Source organism: Haliotis asinina, chromosome 8, assembly GCF_037392515.1.
Source record: "Haliotis asinina isolate JCU_RB_2024 chromosome 8, JCU_Hal_asi_v2, whole genome shotgun sequence".
NCBI lineage: Eukaryota > Metazoa > Mollusca > Gastropoda > Lepetellida > Haliotidae > Haliotis > Haliotis asinina.
The window spans coordinates 17361028-17382526 of NC_090287.1; the positions used below are offsets into that span (position 1 = coordinate 17361028).

Sequence of the window (21499 nt, forward strand, 5' to 3'; positions counted from 1 at the left end):
ACGAAATATGTCATTAGTGTGTCGCTTCTCGTCAACATCACTGGTGGCAATTAACATAGAAATCTACCAATCATGCAAATACCTTTTACATGCCAGAACCAGACAGAGAATAAAACGGTATCATCGTGGTCGTCGTCGTCATCATCATCATCATCATCATCATCATCATCATCATCATCATCATCATCACCACCAAAGCCAACATCATTAAGGGCATCATCGCATCACTGAAGCCAACAGAATATCATCGTTGTTGTCATCTTTTTCTCCTTCTTCATCATCATCATCATCATCATCATCATCATCATCATCATCATCATCCACACAACAGGATGTCGTTAATGCTTCCCCACGGACTCCAACCCAAAAGCATTAGCCTGCTGCAGGATCCATTAGAGGAGTCTTAAGCAGACAAAATAGATCCCTAAAATAGCCTTCTTGTCTTAAAGGGCAAGTAAGATCAAGATCAGATGGTTACAATGGAGGCTGAGTATTTATAGCAAAGTACCATCTCTCAGCTCAGATTGTGGCTTCATGACTGCCAAGGGTGAATCCCTGCTTACCCGTACAATTCACAATCCTCCTGAAATCCCCTTCAGTCATTTCATTATGTCTATCTAGCAAGAAGTCATCATTAACAAACACACACAGAACCATAACATGCTGGAGAATCTTACCCTTGAACATCCTGGGGTACTGATTATATGCTGCCATATTTTCTTGACTACAGTGCCCGTCCCACAGAAATATGCACCACCAACAGGTGTAGGCAATGTTTGTGGGCCAAATTCTTCAGGTAGGTGCAGTAAAAAAGTACATTGTATCATTTCAGAAGGACTAAAATAGACTTGTTCAATGAAATCTGTTACACATCAGAGATCAAGCATCACCAGACATCACCAGACATCACCAGACATAGCCGTAATTACTCCTAAACATGTGGTTCTAAGTGAATCAGACTGAATCTCCTGGAGCACTGAAATGTCTTACAATATGTCCAATTGAAACTATTCAGAGTTGGTAATAAAACACCTTAAACCTCATCCAACCTAACAACCTGCCTTTAACCACTACTCATCATGACAACCCACCCTTAACCCCCACTTGACCTACCAACCTGATTTCAGGCCTCTCCAAACCCTGCTTTAACCCCCTCCCCAACCTAACAACCTGCTTTTAGTTTTCACACAACCTCACAACCAACCTTTAACCTTACTGAACCTTACAACCCCATCCAACCTAACAACCTGCCTTTAACCCCCACCACAGCAAACCTAACAACCTAACCTGACAACCCACCTTTAACCCCTACCAATCCTAACAACTCACCTTTAACATCACCCACCCTATCAACCTGGCTCACGCATAACAGTCATATCAGGCAGTCTTTTAAAGATCGTATTACATGGTTACAATATATAATCAGAGGTGTGTATTATAAGTCCCTGGGATGTGATTTGTACATAACTTTGTCTTGCTATCACTGATCGTATAGTTCACATTAATGGAATCTTCCAATATATTGTGGCAAAACCTGGTTTTGAACCTACAACCCTTTGCTCTCTAGTTTGGCGGTTTTATCCACTAGGCTACAAAGGATGAACCATGTGTTCCTCACATGAAGGGTACAATGGGCAGTAGTAAAATTGAAAATCATCAAAGGCCATGTGATGTCAACACACTTGCTACACCATGTACCCCATGGCACCCGAAGGCAGCGGGGCCTTGTGATATTGTTTGTTATATAGTATTTAAGAGGTATTTTACACAAAAACGGTTGATATGTATAAGAAACTACTCCTACTCAGATTTACAAGCGATTGTAAAGCCTGAGAGTCGGTACATCCCTCCTCATAGGGTTCACAATCTCCTATAAACCTTCGTAGTCATGGTATCTCCATCACCTAACAACCTGCCTTTAACCACCATCCAACCTGGCAACCCACCTTGAACGCCCACCCCACCTAACAACCTGATGTGGTGAGTGGTCCTGTGTGTAGTGCTCACGTTACGAAATCAGTTGAAGTTAAGCACCGTTGAGCTCGGACAGTCCTTGGATGGGTGGCCGTGTTTGGCAGTTTGAATCCTGAGAGTTTCTAGGATGTCGGTCCTGCCCCACAACGAAGCACATGTGAAACATGCCGTCTCACCTTAGGCAAGTGAGTTTGTTCAAGAATTGCCTCTGTCCACCCAGCAGAAAATGGGTACCCGGTGAGACAAAGTCATGTGACTATAACCTTCTAGCGCCTGACAGGCAGACTGGGTTATCCGGGGTAATAATAATGATGTTCAGTGTATGCGCTTACAGCATGTCCCTTAGTGATGTGGATGAGGCGCCACATAAGTACTCTTATTATTATTTTAGATCCCATCCAACCTAAATAGTGCCTTTAACCCTTCTTTTACCCCCATCAGACCTAACAACCTACCTTTTCCTCCTCATAGGGTTCGCAGTCTCTTGTAAACCCTCGTTGTCATGGTTTCTCCTTCACCTAAGAAGCTGCCTTTAACTCAGCCAACCTAACAACCTGCTTTCAGCCCCCACCCAACCTAACAACCTGTTTTCAGCCACCAACTAACCTAAAAACTGCCTTTAACCCTTCTGTTTCCCCCTTTAATGAAATAAATGTTACATTTGGGTTACACTTCCTCAGTTAAGTAGAAATTCTAGTACATGTAAGTGGTTTCATCTTATGTAGGATGTTTAAAAAAAAAATCATTATAATCTCCCTGACACTTGACAGCCTAGTTGACACAGTGATAGACTGACACACTTTCTAGGCTGTCCTGTCCTGAAACATCCTGTACCCTTTAACATTACACCTGACACTGTGATACAGTAACACCCTGCCTGGAATTTCCTCGTCACCCTGCCAGACACCTGGACATGATGACCTAACTCTACTTTTTAACAAAACACCTCCATTTTCAACATCCTTCTTTCTGAAGATGTCCTCTCTGAAAGCCACTTGTTTTTATTTCTGAAATATAAGGTAACCTTTTGGCATTTCTTTCATCTTTCCATGACAAAAGATCCTGTCCACACAAATTAATGCATTTTCCCAAATAGAATTTTTCGATATAAGTAATCAGATAGTAGCATTAAGACATCTAAGCGCACCAAAGAAAAATCAATAATGGCTCAATTAAGTTGATTTGAGAACACATTGGAGACATCTCAATAGATTCCTGAATGTTTTAAGGAACACAGAACCTAATCATTGGAATATTAATCATTATCAAATAAGGACAGTGGCTGATTACGACATGTTCACCAATATACATCATTGGATAATATCAAGGTGTTATTAAGTGAGTTAGAAAGTGATGCTTTACAATAAAAGCATCAACATAAACATGATGCAACATAACTAGAAAGGTGTTTGCATTATATACACAAAGAAAAGCATCTTAATCACTCCCATAGGTACTGCATTAATTCTCAGAGTCTATCAAACATAAGTGGAAAAGACTGACATTTTTTTTTTCAAATTTCATCCAAACTTTGCAAACACTTAACCCTGTTTCATGGTTTGACCTCTCCAGTGACCTTGACCATGCTCTGATGAGAAGAAAGTCATATGACTAATAACACTAATTTTAAGGATTATGCATATCATAACTTCTTGCATCCTCGATATTTCCAGGGTATACATTCCGACAAGTCTCTACTATACCCTGGACGCATCTACGAGTCGGTCTGATAATTTTATTACCTCCCTTTGCTGGCTTCACATTCTCACAATAGCCAATCAGCTAGCCCATCGTTATAACTGAGCTTGCCAGTGTCAAGAAAGGTAGCGGTTGCGAAAGTTTGCTCACAGTGCGTCTCAGAATTTGGGGAAATCACACAGACATATTTTTAGGTCCGAAACTTTAAAAAGAAATACGACCCGTGAAGGTCCCGGGGTAGAATAGGCCTTCAGCAACCCATGCTTGCCATAAAAGGCGACTCAGCTTGTCGTAAGAGGCGACTAACGGGATCGGGTGGTCAGGCTCGCTGACTTGGTTGACACATATCATCGGTTCCCAATTGCGCAGATCGATGCTCATGTTGTTGATCACTGGATTGTCTGGTCCAGACTCGATTATTTACAGACCACCGCCATATAGCTGTAATATTGCTGAGTGCGGCGTAAAACTAAACTCACTCACTCACTCACTCATTAAAAAGAAATACAAGTGTATGTGCAAAAACTCTTTCTACCTCTTTCAGACAACCTCTGCATGGTTTGCTTTGCCAACTTTAATCGGTTAGATAATTTGAAAAGCAAAAGCGAGTTGTGATTGGTTCGCTCAAATTCCCAGCGTAGACACCTGATTGAATAAAAAGCCAGCCAAGGGAGGTAATAAATTTATTGGACTGAGACGTGGATGCATCCAGGGTATAGTGGAGACTGATCGGAACGTATACCCTGGAGATATCGAGGATGAACTTCTTGGAGAGGCATTTAGAAGTTGTGGCATTAAAGAAGGATAACAATGTATGGATGAACAACTTCCTATTTGCTGCGAGAGCGACGTTTCTGTGTAGGTTCTAACACCGTTATCAAGCAAATGATGAACAGCATAAAGATAGGAGCAAATATGCAAGTTAGAGGAGACGTTTGTATATCACACACTTTACTGTCCCCTTTTGCAGGTTTAAGTTGATGATGCTTTTATCAAAGTCCATGTATTGTTGAAAGAGTTCCACTTGTTGTATATTCAGAGGAATATAATTCCACCTTTGACATAAAAAGCAAACTATACAGCAAAAACATAAAACGCAGGTTTTTTGAGTGAGTGACTTGAACATTCCTTTGAACAGCTTCCCTCTGTTGAGAGCAGCCCACTGTATTTGTCACGTGTGTCATAACCATCCATTATCATCTCAAGGACTTTCTCTACAGTTTCCTTTGTGGAGACAGCTGAAGGTTTTCCTGATCTCTGATTGGTTTTTATACCATCTCCTCCCCCTTCTTGAACCCCATGTGCCTTTGTCATTACAGTACTGACGGAAGCAGCAGCACAACCTAAACATGGCATTACAGGTGACCATTGAAGGGGAAACAACTATCTAGTGCGACCAACTATTGCAATACCATTGTAATAGGGTTTTTTTAACCTTGAATGGTCTCACTTGAAGTTACTTCTCAAATGAATCACATCTGTATGGTATAAAACAAACTGAAGTAGTTTCAGTCTCTTTAAATATATGACAATGAACTTGACCCAGATCACATTAACGGTTAAAACGTAAATTCTACCATCAGTTACTTGCTATTAGAGACTCAACAATTGCAATCTGTTGGTAGCTGAATGCATCATTACGGCCTTACTTGGCATCACACCTGTATGCATGGCTGCCAAGGTTACCCCTCATAGTTGGTGATACTGAAAACTGCATGTTAGCCATGTTGTGTGTATTCTTCAACACAGAATACTTAGTCACTTTGAGGCCTTCAGAAAACTGAAGAATGGTTAATCATGGTAGTGTACTGGTATATAGTTCACATGCATGCTGTAACTAGAAAAGGCATTGTTTGAGGTATGCAAACTATTAACATGATTCCTTCTTGGTAATCTTCAGGACTTTTTCAAAAACCCTTTGCACAGTCCAAGTAAACTTAGGCTCTGTATTTTTTATTACACTACTATATTGAGTCTAACAAAGCCTAGTAGAAGGCTGCGTCAGCTGACCTTGTGAACTGACCAATCAGAATAAAGATTAGCAAACTGTGTACATTAACATTCACATATACTATTGGAGCTTTTATTTTTCAGTATAAAACATTTGTACTGATTGGTTTAATCCGTTCGTTCATCCGTCTTGTGTTTGATTGGAGGATTAAAGGATGCTCAACCTTCTGCCTGGGTTTGTTAGACTCAGTTTAGCAGTGTAACGAATAATGTTGAGACTAAATAGACTGCCCTTTGCAATGATGCACCAAGTGTATCACAGTGCTGAATCCAGGACAAAAGTTTACATTACAGTTGCAAAAAGGCGACATAATGAATTAACAATATCATGTTTTCACTAATGTTTCTCATTTTATACAGTTTTATTTGTATATTTCAAGTAATTGTACCTATGGATTTCCCACCTAAAAAATATTACTTAATTCAAGTTTGATAGTAAGATAGGTTTACAGAATAGATACAATTCATGAAAATGTTTATGCTTGTTTGACACATGGAGAGGTTCAAATCAGTTTTATTGTATGTTCCACATTTCCCAGGAATAATCCAATGATTTACTCCAATTAAATCAAATCATGTGCATTGATACCAGAAGTCTAAACACTCATTAATATATGAAAATAAACCAACTCTGTTACAAAGTTTGTCGGAAAGGTTTAAGATTTTAAAAACAAGATCCGTGATTGGGTGGTTTGTAGGGTAGTGATTAGTAGTGTTGGGAACTGGTTAAAATCACCTAATTGATTATTTGGTCATTACAACTTATATCAATCAAAATTGGTAAGCGTCATTATTCGGATTTCCCAATTCTGGTTGTTATTACAGATGTTCAACATGATACAATTAGTTACTTTAAAGTGATGACTGATAAATAATGGACATAAGCTTCCTGGAGTCTTCAAGAAATATTCAGAATTGACTTTTTAGTTAGTGAAGTGTCTTTGTAACAATAAAACGCATTTTTAGGTTTTGACAACTTTGAAAATATGTTCCATCATCAAGTGTGTCAGAGACTAAAAGTGTTAATCTAAAAATATTTGTGTTCAGTTATGAGAAAATGTGACTGATTGCCTGGTCATTTGGTCACTGCGACCAGTCTTTGATAATTTCAATTTATCGGAACACCACTAGTGATTAGTGGGTTCCTGCAGACAAACACATGGGAGCAGTCATGTCCCTGCTGTCATATGATTGTCATGTAGCCTTGGGTCACAGCCACATACACTCATTATATTCAGTGTTTCCCAATTATCAACATGGTACAGCAGGGCAGTCTTCCACAAACACAGTGTGACCACTGTACCAAGACTATGGGGAAAATAATAGCTGGAATTGTTGTGTGGTTCAAAGACCTGAACAATTGCAGAACATTCTAAGATCTTAAGAAAAGGAAGAGCGAGGGAGTGAATTCAGTTTTATACAACTTTCAGCAATATTCCCACAATATTATGGTGGGAACACCAGAAATGGGCTTCACACATTGTACCCATATAATGAATCAAACCCGGGACTTCGGTGTGACGAGTGAACACTTTAATCACTAAGCTCTCCCACCCCCAGAAAAGGGAGAAGGTGAGTTCCGCTTGATGCTGATATAAATTGAACATCACCTGTGAGATTTAATGTGACAGGAAAACCTAAACAAGAATACCAGAAGATGAATTCGTTCTTTTGTTACAGACTACAATTGATCTACTTACTGACAGCATTCTCTCTTTCTCTCATTGTCTGGTCAACAAACAGTTTGGTTTTCTTGGGAATATTCAGTTTCACGTTCTGGGCCACAGGTGGACCAGCTGACAGATCCTTCTCTTGAAAGGATGCACTCCGCTTCAAAATCTTCACAAACAGTCCACCAGCTATGAGAAAAAAAACCTCTAAATGACAAAGTGAAATCATCCTGTGAGTGAAAAAGTGAGTGTGTTTAGTTTTATGCTTCATTATTCCAGCTATATGGTAGCAGTTTGTAAATAATCGAGTCTGGACCAGACAATTTCCAGGTCCATGGCAAGACCAACAAACACTTTAATAACCAGGCTACCCACCAATATGTACCATATTGACAAAATGATCTACCTAATACAACACATGGTACAACTTGGTAGTCAATAATGACAAGCATCATTTTATTGTTACTTGACCTCAGCACAATTTTGTAGTCTACTGTTATCATATCATCATGAATTTCAAACCCCCACATCCAAAAAGCATTGATAACAAAGTGTGTGGCACACATTTAAAACTACTGGCAAACAAGGATACGTTGGACTGGTGCAGAGAATGTGGTTACAAGAAGTGGGCTGATCACAGCAATGAGCAAGCCCATTTGATTTGTGAAAGGGAGGGCATATGTAGGCTAATGCACATGCAATGCATGATGATGACATTGATTCCGCATGTCACTGCACATGCCTTGCTCATAATACTCTCACATGGTCAGTGTAGCAAGTCGATACCTGGGGGACTTCGCTCATAATGGCAAGCGCCAGTGGGTGGCAATAATACATGCTAATACAGGTCAGTTGCCAGGTATACTCAACATATCCTTGTTTCCTAGCAATGCTGATATCAAAGTCATGCATATCATGTCTTCAAACTATTATGAGTGCTTCAACCAATATATGCGCTATACCTCGTGTAGACATGACCAGCGTGCCATCCTCCCTCCCGAAGCGTCCAAAGTGGATCCCCGTGACAACATCAGAGGTCTTGATGACATCTACTAGATACTTCTCCTTGTATATATGTACCTCACAGTTGTTGAGGCCAATAAGGACGGCCTTGAATCCCCTTGGTTTGTAGTCGATCGTGTGCATTGTTGTAATGCTTGCAGGCAATTTTATTGTCCACAATTTCTTTCCCTACAGACAGAAAACAATGTTATACATACATTGAGCTAGCTGAAAGAACAGGGATCTTGTTAGGGCACATGAATACTCTTCAGTTAATCATGCCAGAAATCTCATCTCAAGATAATTTTGTACAAACCAGTAGAGGTTACTGATTCTTTGTAGAAAGTCTTCCTTGGGGTACATTTAAGAATTAAAAAGTACATTTTAAAAGTCCATTTTAAAATGACACTCAAACAAATCATAAAACTGACACAGTTGTCTCTCTTTACATATACATGTAGGAATTTACTGGATGCTAATTAAGAATACGAGTAACAGGGATCATCAAATACAGGACTCCCTAAACATGCTCATCATTTTCAGGCTGACATATTCCCATTGAATAATGAGGATGACTTTGGATCGAAGGCATTACACTGTATGAATCCTTTCTTATCCTTAAAGACACAACATGCAAAACTTTGACAGAGCTATGAATCTAATTAGTTCTGACAGGTATTCAAATTAGCTGACCTTTAGTTTCTTCTTTGATCTAACACATCAGCTTGGGTTAACAATGCTCTGAACAGTATTTAATCTATATAATGACATGTCTGCTTGATGTACGTCTAAAGTAATAGTCTTTAACATTTGCCAGTGACAGAAACCCATGTGGATATGTATGGCTTTAGGGTTTTGTATTGACACTGGACCTTACATTTCAGAAATACTCAGACTATCATGATGCACCAAATGCTCATATCATTTAGAGATGAAGTGATATTGGTGTTAATTTTTTTCACAGGTAATTACATCCTTGATGATTTGTTTTCAAATTTAAATAAGTGAGTGAGTTTTGTGCCACATTCAGCAAAAGAATTTTGTGCAGGGCCCTATGAATATAATGCTATTATAGGGAAATGGGAATCTGTGTAAGTTAGTGAGCTGTTGAACAGCTACTGATATTAACATACATTCCTTAAACCAAAAATGTGATGCATTGTACACATCGTGATACAGGGCTGTACAAGATGAGCCAACATACTGGATCTGGATGTCAGACTCATTCACTTGCTTGATGTATATTACTATATCCCAGTCACAATTGTCAATCACTGGATTGTCTGGTACAGATTGGTTATTGCCTGCAGTAACAAAGGTGGCATCTTGCTATCAGTAGAAAGTTGACTAGCAAATAATGATTATCTATAAACTGTAACACAATGTGGTTAGAAATGGTCCTCAGAACTCATGCATGTTAAAAGGACTGGGAGGTCAAGTTTGCTGACTTGGCTGATGCATGTTATGGTGTCCCAACTGCACAGCTTAGTGGTCATTATGTCAGTCACTGGATTGTCTGGTACACATAATTTACATACCATTGTCCCATTGTTTGAGTGCTGCTCAGTGTGACAAACACACAACAATTGCTCTTACCTTGGAAGTGAAGCAGTGCATTGTTTCATCCATACAGCCCACATATATGCTCTTGTTGATTCTCTCCATACCAACAGGCTGGGAGTTGAGTTCTATGGTGTACTTGGCCCCCTCAGTTGATCCCCTGGACAATCATATCATCATTAAAATAGGATGGGATATTTACATAGTGTACATAACCATGCAACTAGCAACAGTGCTCAAGGCGCTGGAGTGTTCACTTGAGCAACAGATGTTTTGCTGGTATCATTTTAACCAACTCCACTCCCTGGGGATATTTCAACTCATCCAGCTTGTCAGGTGCAACGAGTCGTCACACAGTCTCGTCCTCATAAGGCACCCATTTGCTGCTGAGTGAACTGGGACACACAGTCACAGTAATTTGTCAAGTGATACTGAATACATGCAAACACCCAGTTGTGGATACTGCAGTGAACTTGGACACAGTACTCTGACTATGTGTACCTTTCCAAATTTTCCAATGGAAAATATTTGGTAGACCCTTCTCTACCTTACAGTTAAATGTCAACTTGATTTGTCATATTTGTCAGTGGCTCATTCCGCATCTGATTATATTTAGTAACGGATTAGTCACTGAGTTGAGACCAACCTCTTCAGAGTGTAGATACATCCATTCCTACAGGCAACCACTATCCTGTATTCCACATCGTACAGGCCATTCACACTCAGGAACACGGGGACACTTGGCAGCTCCATCTGAAGCAGGTAAACATGGCAACCATTCCTTATAACATTTTATTGTCTTTTATCAATGTGACTTTTTTTCAACACAGTGGAGATGGAAATGCCTTTATCCAGTAATTTGACTCACAAGAAACTGAAATATTAAGTCAAACAATGAAACCTTCAAGGAAGGGAGATAACCAAATGTCATCTGGAATACAGACCACTATAAAATAATTTGGCATAACATCAGAATATGAGTTAGTACTTACTGTAGTGAGCACTGTAAATGCCTCAGGGTCTAGGACATATATGGACTTGTTCTCTGTTCCCAGTACCAGACAGCTGATGGCATCGTCATCAGCCATGGATTTCTTCAAGGTGGCAAGGCATGTGATCACTGTCTGTAAACACAAAATGAGTTTACTCTCCCAGTTTCCAACTTGCTACGACAAGCAACAGTAGGGCTGAAAACACCACATTTTTCCAACTTGACATTTACAATCAGTGTGAAGCGGACAGGTTGCATTATTCGTTTATGGCAGTTAATATTTATTTCATCCCTTACTTGAAGAATGCACACTGTTATAATCTTACTCTGAACGAACAGCCATGCCTGTTACCTTGTGTGTTGACAACCATATTATGCTGCACATTGCTAACAGAGAGTAGTGTTAACACCTTGAATATTACCCCTGGTATGTAACGATGTGTCAACCTAAAGTGAGGGGACTGTCAGAGGTCATGCTGGTCTTACACCTTTACACTCTGTTGAGTCCCATGAGCAAGTGTATAGGTGAGTGAGCAAGTATGGGTCTACATCACTTTTAGCAATATTCCAGCAATATCATGGCAGAGACACCAGAAACGGGTGTCAAACATTGTATCCATGTGAGGGAATGGAAGTCAGACCTTGGGAGTGACCAGCCAATGCTTAAATCACTGGGCCCACTGCCTCTGCAAGGGTATGGTGCTTACAGACAGAGAGGATAAGGATTCGAAGCTGTGATCGTAGGTGTCTTCGTGGGATGCAACTATTCCCAGCAATACTGTGGCTCCTTATATTACAAAGACAACATGTCCCACTCAGAAACCCTGGGGTCACACATCAACATGAACTAGCTGAATGTAGAAGACTGTCAACGCCATACATAATCTATATCTGAATTTCATCATCAAAAGATATGTCAAGGAAGATCTCTTATTAACTACACAAATTTGGGACATACTTGGTAGAGGTTCTTCAGATATACATCACTTCAAAAGGAAGGTGTTTATTTTGGCAATGCAAAACATATCATACTGAATAAGTCTATCCTTTGGACACAACACAAATTCAATGTGTCACGAAATTTAAATTGTATTTGTCTATACTTTGAACAGCTGCCATCCATGTTAAAGCGAGGTGCATTTTTGTTCACCTGAAAAGGTTTTGTTCCTTTATAACATATGTTGTTGTTGAGACTTTACTTTCTTATTAAAGTACAACTTCTAGTACATTTTGGGTTGAGTCCAGTCTGAGATTAGAACCCACAGGCTCAAAGTCAGGCACCTAATCACCAGCACACAAAGTCAGCTGCCTAACCCGCTCAGCCACCGCGACTTCTGACTTTGTGTGCTGGCGATTACATGCCTGACTCTGAATGTCAACACATGATGCATTCGAACACTTTATAAATGGCATGTGTGTTCATAGTTATGTTCATTTGTTTGTGTTTAACAAGATCTTGCCGAATTGTGATTGTCACGTTAGACTTTGATATGCACTGCCATCCTCTAAGCTTGAGGAAGGTAGATAACAGCGTCTGCTGTGGTAATGAGAAGTCTTCACCTGTCGTTTCAGAGGAAAATGTTTGTGCAGGTTGGCGAAGGCCTCCAGGTCATTGGCCTCTAACTGAAGGAACCGGAGTGATCGCACTGTCAACGTATTGCCTTCAGCTCTGAAAATAATACACATAATAATTACATCTACTGAAAAGTGAACAGAAAAATAAATCAAAGCATTCAGTTAAATCTGGATTGGTATACTGTTTTGACACATGCGAGGAGGCATTTTATTGCAATATTATATTGATGAGAACAAACGGTTCACGGTATTAATGGCTAACATGCAATAATGCAGGGAACACAATCAGAATTTGTACAAACCTGTAGAGATTACTGATTCTTTGAAGGAAGTCCTCTTTGGGGTACATACAACCACTTTTAAAATCCTACGACATTTGTAACAATATTTCACAAAACATTGTCACTAAGGTGACATAATCTCTTGCTGCAAATAATCAAATCAAACTTGAAAAAGAATGAAAGTGATGGTCATAATATAAGATGAAGTTAAACGTAAACAAAAACATGACCAGTTAACCTATCTTAATATCTGGCTCTGTAGTTGTTCAAACGCAAATGCTTTCAACAGTGACTTTGACCTTGACTTGAATGTAATAAGGAAATTGCTTATTGAAAAATGTTCAAAGAAAGTCTTGAAAGTCTATGAAGAAAATCCAGTGAACTGTTGAGATATTTCACTGACAATATTAACATGCAGTTTAACATGCTGAAATCTTCAAAGTGTCACCATCACCTTGAAAATTAAGTGAAGGTCAACAAAATCAATTGGGCTCTGTGGATTCCCCTGACAAAGCTTGGTATGAATATGAAGAAAATCAAGGGTAAAATGTTAACGTCCCCTAATGACCTTGCAATGAAGGTCAAGGTCACCATATCTGACTGCGACCTTTCTTATACTGTGATGAGCCTTGGTACCAAATATGAAAGAATCTAGTCAACAGTTCTTAAGATATTCAAATTCGCACGTACGGGCAGACGGACTCAGTCTAATAATATATACCTGCTTCGCGTTAAACACAAGGCATGGGACAAAAAATATATTTTACAAAGCAGAAAACTTGCTTTTGCTGGTGAGGCAATCCCTTCAGGGCCCCAGAGAACCCCCCTACAGCCAAGAGGAGGTAACTCTTGTCATCTACCTTGTGCTTCACTTTTCGTGCTGTCATTCATTTTCATCTGTACATGGGGACATAATGATTATGTGAAGCAGCTTGTTTGATAGAGTCATGAGCAGGGCGTGATAGTGTGGCTTGAAATCTAATCAGTTTTTTGGTATGGCTCGTTCCACTGTGAACAACAAATGCCTACCTCAATCCTTCCAGTGCTTCTCTCAGGATGAAAACATTCACACGGTCCTGGAAGTAAACACATAATTCCATGAGATGCTTTCTTATATCCTCTACAACAAGCAATACACAGAGCATGTTATATGAGTGCCCATGTCATACTATTTTCACTACACGAATGCATAAATGTTGGTATTTCCCGTGCCAGAGAGAGGGATCTTCTGATATTTAGGTATGAGCATCATAAACAAAGTATGTTATAGGCACGAATATAATATTCCATTTATTACTGAAGTTATTAAATAAAATTGAAAATGGAAACCCAAAAATAAACTCAAATCAACATTCAAACATGGGCTGACTACCTGTTGTCAATGAATTTAGAACGCAATGTCACAGGAAAACCATGAACACATGAACAATGCCATAATGTCACGTCACCATGACAAATATATGAAAAGTATGAGCCCCAATATGTTCACCCTCATAGGTAATAAAGTATAAAACCCAACTGTTGTCTGTGTCTAATTCTATTGTTTACCACCACACTCAACAATATTTCAGCCTGTTACTCGCCTTCCTTATGATTAGGTGTTGAAAACCCAATAATTCATGTCCTTAAGTACTATCCATATTTTGTGTGTAGCAAAATTTTGTTTAGGCCTGTTGTGAGTTCAGCAAACCCAGAAACCTTGTCTTCATGGGGCCCTATCCACAGATTGAATGCAGCACTACAGTATCCCAGGACTCAGATAATCAATAGTCAGGACAAATCCGAACATTACAGACATTTAGTAGATCAGATGATGAATATTGTAATTACATCTAATAGTACAAAATTTGATCCTCTGGGCAATTCACTGGAAACATCTGGATCCCAAAGGTTTCCTTGTATTGCATAGCTCTCCCTATCCACTACTTTCCACAATTACTGGATACAAACTGCAACAAATGGTGATGCTCACTTCCTCACATGAGTGAGTATAGTTCTATGCTGCACTCAGCAATATTCCAGTTATATGGCAGCCATCTGTATCTAATCAAGTCTGAACCATACAATCCAGTTATCAACAGCATGAGCATCGATCTGCACAATTGGAACCGATGACATGTGCCAACCAGGTCAGCGAGCCTGACCACCCAATCCCATTAGTCGCCTTTTATGACAAGCATAGTCGCCTTTTGTGGCAATCATGGGTTGCTGAAGGCCTATTCTACCCTTCCCCACATGTGAACAATAACACATACTAGGTAGATGAAACAGTCAAAATATCTCATAAATGTGGATCTGTTCAGTGGGTAATGCATACAGAATGATATGAAAAGACAATAACAAAATAATACTGATCAAATGCAAAAGAAATCCTAATTATCAGCCGGGGTTGAGGCCCCTGACCTTAGCACTACCATCAGGAATAACAGTGCTGGTTGTACATACGTCCTTGGCCTGATTCCACAGCTCCTGTTCCAGAGGAAAGATGTCCAGTGGAGGGAGGGTGAACTTGAAGTATGGTCGCAGGTTTTTGTAGATGTAGATGTAGGGACCCGAGGCCACAGCAATAGCTGCAGTCACACACACAAACCTTATCAAAATTTCACCCTCTGTTTCAAGATCAAACTAGAATCCAATATATGAAAACATATCTCAATACTGATCCATGTTAAAATCTGAACCTCCTGCGGAGGTTTGTAACAGCATAAAAGCAAAACTGTCACAGTGCTTCTTCCATTTTGCAGACGAATTTCCCACGATTCTGTTCCTAAACAGGGGACACAAGACGAGCTCCTGGATAGAGTCTCTTAGTGATTGAATGAGTTTAATTTTATGCCACACTCAGCAATATTCCAGCTATATGGCAGCGGTCTGTTAATAATCAGGTCCGAACCAGACAACCAGTGATCAACAGCATCAGCATCAATCTCCGCAACTGGGATACAATGACATGACCACATGAAGGTCAATCCTAACCCGGATCTTCATCAGTCTCCAGAGACTGGTAAATATCTGCACACTACTTGATGCTCCTTCTCCATCAGAAATAACATGGTAATCAGAGAATGTAACCCCTTTGTATTTATGACTTAGTTCATTTTTTACACTGCTTTTAGCAATATTCCAGCAATATCATGGTGGGTTGTATCTATGAAGCTGTCACTGTCATTTGGTGAATTTGGGTATATTTATCTACAAAGTATCTGGATCATTTTGTTAAATGTTTGACACTAGCCATTTTGTCTTTAGTGATGTACGAAATGAAGTAGAAAATCCTTGACTAAAGTCTCATTATTCCGACATCACAGAAAATTGTCGGATTAACGAGAATGTCGGACTAAATAAATGAGTTTAAATTATGTTTATTCAATTCGTTATCAACAAAAACGTTGGATAAAGCCGATTGTCAGACAAACTGAGGTCAGATTAATGAGACATAACTGTACTTCCCATCTTACCTGGTGTCCTTGGTTCCAGTGTGTCCATGTAGAATGTCACGACCCCAGTTGGAAGGTCAATGATAGTGTGTTCACTCAAAATGTTGGTGTCTGAATTAAAAAACAACAACATACAACATTAAACATCCCGACAAAATGGAATGAACATGACTGTACTGACTGTGCTTCATTCAAACAGATACATCTTCCTCAATAAAATCAGACTGGAAATGGCATACTGTTGAAATCATACGGTTACAATTCAATATTTCATGAAAATAAGGTTACAAAACCATACATTTCATGACAATGATAGGATGTAGTATTGAGCGTGATAAAGCTTCTGCAAATGTTCAACATGAATGTCGACTTTATTACATTTTCAGTTTCTATAGATGTCTGAAAGATACCTTCCATGCATTCATGGTTAAATAGAATCATAAAATGGCAAATTGATGCTATTTTAAATATCCTTTAAACACCAGTTTATCGAGTGAGTCTTACATCACTTTCAGCAATAATCTAGTAATATCACAGCTGGGGACACCGGAAATGGGCTTCAAATATTATAATCATGTGTGGAACCAACCTTCAACACAATGAGCAAACATCTTATTCATCAGGCTACAACACATCGTTAAGTGATGTGACAGTCTTCAGAAAAGTTTGAAAGTCAAGAACATTTTGACAGAAAACTGAAAAAAAAAGCAAAACTGCATCAAACATACCACGCTCAAAGGTAAGAATTTTTAGGAGAAATACAACCATGACTTGCTTTCAACTTACTCTTATACACCTTTAGCTTCATGTCATAGCTGCCAGTTCCCAGATCGGCAACGATCAGCTTCCAGTCTCCATCAGCCTGGATGTCCGACAGAGTCATGCACTGAGTAAAGGTGTACAGCGTTGACATGGGGTCGTGGTAAGCATCCAGCCATTTTGAGCTGTCTCTGTCAAAACCAAAATTTCAGTAGCATCAAACATCAGGCATGCATAGCAAAACTCTCCATCGATTTTAGAAAAGTTTGTTAAATGAAGTAGAACATGACTAATTCTCCTGGCCCAAATGAGTTTGGGAAATTTTAACAAATATAACAATATTTTTCCAAAGAGTACTCATTTAATTCCAATCAAATCAGTATCAGGCTGTACTTTGATGTCTTAAGTATATCATTTAGTTGATGGAGCAGAAAGTGAATACCCATTAAGTAATCAGTTCACAATGATTTAAACTAACTAAGCACATGTGTGTATTTGATTTGACAAGCATATCCTCCATGCATTCATGATCCTGTTCCTTTCAAGTACCTACTTATTTGTATCAGCAAACAGTACAAATCACTACAAATTTTGATCATTTCCCAAACTTTATTGCAGCTAGCAATGTGGTACATTTTCATTATTTCTTAAATTTTGGGTTAGGGAAAAAAAGGAGAAGAACAAAATGAACTTTGTTTTAGATTTTATTAAACCTTTACCAAGACACCTTAACATGCCTAAAGAATCATTGATGATTATCAAGTGAATGGTATCTCAGTTCCTTTTTGACTCATTGGCTACTGGCTTTAAAAACAAGAGTCATCAGAAGATGGCATATCCCCCTGGCCCCCACATATTTGAAAGGACAAATCATCTGACAGTTACTTATTGTGTTTTTAGACCAAGTTTGAATTGTTTCCATGAAATTCATGAAAATTATAAATGCCCTATAACTGTAATCAGAAGAAGTCACCATTTCAAGATCTGTCTCATATATCTGTTAAGATCTTTTGAAAGATATGAAATGTTTTTCGAGTTGTGCTCTGTAAACGAAGTCCGAAATGTGTCCATGGAACCCCAGAAAATCATAAATCACAAAAACCTGTAAACATGGTAAATACCAAAAGGCACCACTTTGGGGTCTGCCACACATATCTACCTAGTTTTACTGACAGATATTAAGACGTTTTTGAGTTCTGCTCTGGAAGCAAAACACACCTCTCACTTTTGAGACTGAGTCCGAAACATTTCCATGGAAACCAAGAAAATAATAAATCACAAAAACCTGTAAATAGCAAAAGGCACCACTTTAGGTTCTGGTTCTGATTGATATATCTACCAAGTTTTGCAGAAAAATATTGAACGCTTTTTGAGTTCTGCTCCAGAAACGAAGCCCATCCCACCTTTTTATGACGAAGTGCGAAACGTTTCCATGGAAACCAAGAAAATAACAAATCACAAAAGTCTGTAAATAGCAAAAGGCACCACTTGAGGTTCCGACTGATATATCATAGGTTCAGATTATTATATCTATCAAGTTTGGTCTAAAAATATTGAACCGGTATGAGTTATGCTCCGGAAACAAAATGATTATGGACAGACAGATGGACGGATGGACAGGCAGGCAAGGCATCGACTATAACCCCCCGCATTACATGTCGGGGGTATAAAAATCATCATTTCTACCTCAGTATCATCAAGTTCAAACTGATGTATCTATAACACATTATATTTTGTTGGGACTACATTTCCTCAGTAAAGTACCGATTCTAGAACTTGTATTAGGTTGAGTCCCATCCAGAATTCAAACCCACACTCTCAGAGTCAGGCACCTAACTGACAGCACATAAAGTCAGCCATCTAAAGCACTCAGCCACTGCAATTTCAGTGCTTTAGGTAAGGGTGACAAATGGGTCCAAGGTATTTAAAATCATGCAATTAAAACTACTAATTGATCTAGGATGGAAGAGCAAAGTGATGGTATGGTTTATGACATGCATTTTTAACATCTTTCCCAGCAGTCAGCTCTGTTGGGTTATGAGAAAATGTCAAACCCTTGAACAAAAATGTCATTTCACAAGCCACACATGTTCGAGTTCAAAGAATCTCTTAATATAGAAACAGATGACATCGAAGCAAGCACATGTGTTTGAAGATTACTGGTAATAATGCTCATTTATCATCTGTTCTACCCATTGCTTTCTGTTCCACTACGGTTCAGCAGTCTCCACAGCATGCCTGCTTCGTGAGTAGGGGCACCTGCCATTACTACCACTCTCGAACGCTGACTACACTATCTCCTGCTTAGAGCTGTTAATTGTAAATGATGTGAAAAAAGTCAATCAAAGAGAGGAGGAAAAAAGGAAAATGAATGATTTCCAAAGAAGACAGCAGGCAGAACTGATTAATACCCTTGTGCAATATTTTTTACATGCCATGCTTCAGAATTAAATCATGTTTAGGGCATTTCCACAAGCAGGGGTTCAAAAGTTCCATCACCCAATGCCCAAAACAAGTCAGTCTTTATTTTGGGCAATCAAATTAACGGTATCTTACTTGTCCGTGGGCTACTAGATAATTTCTACTTATGGTTTCAAACTGCAAATAAACTAGGATTTTATTTCATATCTGCTCAAAATTTCGAGATTAAATTTCACAATGATAGCATTAGCAGGGTTATCTTTCTTTGCTATTTGTCACTCCTCAATAACAGTCCACTCGACATTAACATCAAAGACCATGTTGATTTATTCTTTCATAATTACATTATCATGATTACGTCATAAAAATCAGGGCAAGTGGAAAATTTGTCAGGACAAGTTACTTTCTTTTAAAAGCCACTGTGGCAAGTGGCTTCTAAAAATGTTTTTGAACCCCTGAAGAGAGTTAATACATAATCAACTAAATATTTGTTGATCAGCATATCAGTTAAAATATATATTACTAGTAAGAAGTTGACTAATAAATCATTGATCTTCAAGTTCAGAGATCATAGAAAAACGAAACATGTTGTCCATAATCCCTCTAATATTGCCAAAAGATTTTCAAGTATTTCTTCAACTTATGTTGTCATGAACATGATTTATGCATACCAAATTTTCAACCAAAATGTGACTGGTTGATGTATATTAACATGATTAAGGATTGTCTTGCTAGAGGAAACAATGGTTAAGAGAGGGTGACTTTGTTCATGTTTAAAAAATGCACACAGCTGCAACATTCCACCTACATCACAATCATGCATCTGTTTGGCAGCCATATTACATGTAACAACAGGCATGCCAAGCTGTCAACTGACAAACAGAGGGGTGCAGCAAGAAACCACAGTGTGGTAGTGAGCTGGATATGAAGCCGCCCTGAACAGTATTCCAGTTCTATCACAAAGTCATTCGTGGCCACTCGTCTCTTTCCGTGACTTACTAGAAGACTCATACTATTGTACGCCATAAATGCCAAGAATCATGGCAAACCAATCAAATCACTTGTAGTAAAGTGCATTTTGTGTCATGAAAGTGACAAACTTTGAAACTTCGTTAAACTATGCAAAGCACAATGAAAATATAAACTTGGAGCTATATGATCAGCAACTTTCAACACTGAAACATTTTTCCAAGTTGGTTAAAACTCATGAATATTTGTTGCATTGCAAAATTTTGATAATTCACAGACTTGGGCAACATCCTTGTTACCGGTCAGTGATGTAAACAACCGTTAAGTACTGTGCATCAGAGATCTAGAAAATGTGTTTACCGCTAGAATAGGAAACCCACGAGAACATAAAAGTAATAATTATTTATTTGTATCATGCACCTGTTACTTAACTGTCACAATCTTATTATACCATGTACAACTCAGTCATGTTTCCAATAAATTCCACATAATAATATTATGAAGCAGATATGTGACATATCGATATATCATTTTAATTTAAGAGGGAATCGTAAGAAGTTAACAACTGCCGCAACTCTCGCATTTGGGTGCATCTACTGTATTTTTACGACTGTGTACTCATGCGTCATTATACAACCTCAGCACATTCAGTACTATCAGAGACCATATAACAGAAAATCTATTATAGGGTCTTTGGTACTATCTAACCAGGTTGTGTTGACAACCGAGTTTGACAATCTGAATCAACGTCCATATTTAGCCGAGAATTTCTGTTTGTCCTACCCTGCTGTTTCGCTAGATGGCCCGCTCACGCCGACAGTAGTGTTTGACATGACGACTACACTGATTATCGTGTATACATAAACACACAACTAGAAAAAAAGCAACCAGCACTTGATGATGAAACGATAATCACTGTAACATGCAAAGAAAATAAACTGTCAGCGCTCGCAAGGGTGGTTGTCGAGGAAAACATCCGGCATGTCTTAGGTTCGCGCTGAAGCAAATTCCCGGGAATTGATTCGTTGAAATTCAATTGAAATTAAATTATTTAAACAACTATATAAATATTTTTTATTTCAAGCACATGAAGCATAAGTAGATAAACCTAGTACGTCTTATCTTCAATGGTTGTGTATTTGTTTTCTTGTT

At 38.8% G+C, this 21499-nt stretch overlaps 1 protein-coding gene across 2 annotated transcripts in view; it reads right to left on the bottom strand.

The window, feature by feature from the left end:
• Positions 1-21343, bottom strand: part of LOC137294940 (Bardet-Biedl syndrome 1 protein-like) — a 58579-nt gene extending 37236 nt beyond the window's left edge. Inside the window, exons 1-12 of one of the 2 annotated variants that reach the window (XM_067826153.1) lie at positions 21131-21335; positions 19150-19267; positions 16985-17148; positions 16220-16309; positions 15207-15331; positions 13791-13837; positions 12466-12574; positions 10907-11038; positions 10561-10667; positions 9951-10074; positions 8315-8543; positions 7383-7541 (exon numbers count right to left, since the gene is read on the bottom strand). In XM_067826153.1, the coding sequence (XP_067682254.1) occupies positions 7383-7541; positions 8315-8543; positions 9951-10074; positions 10561-10667; positions 10907-11038; positions 12466-12574; positions 13791-13837; positions 15207-15331; positions 16220-16309; positions 16985-17148; positions 19150-19223 (1360 nt within the window). In that variant the 5' untranslated portion in view covers positions 19224-19267; positions 21131-21335. Of the gene's footprint in view, positions 1-7382; positions 7542-8314; positions 8544-9950; positions 10075-10560; positions 10668-10906; positions 11039-12465; positions 12575-13790; positions 13838-15206; positions 15332-16219; positions 16310-16984; positions 17149-19149; positions 19268-21130 lie in introns of both variants that reach the window. The other variant, XM_067826154.1, reaches the window with a different exon arrangement.
• Positions 21344-21499: the final 156 nt, after the last annotated feature.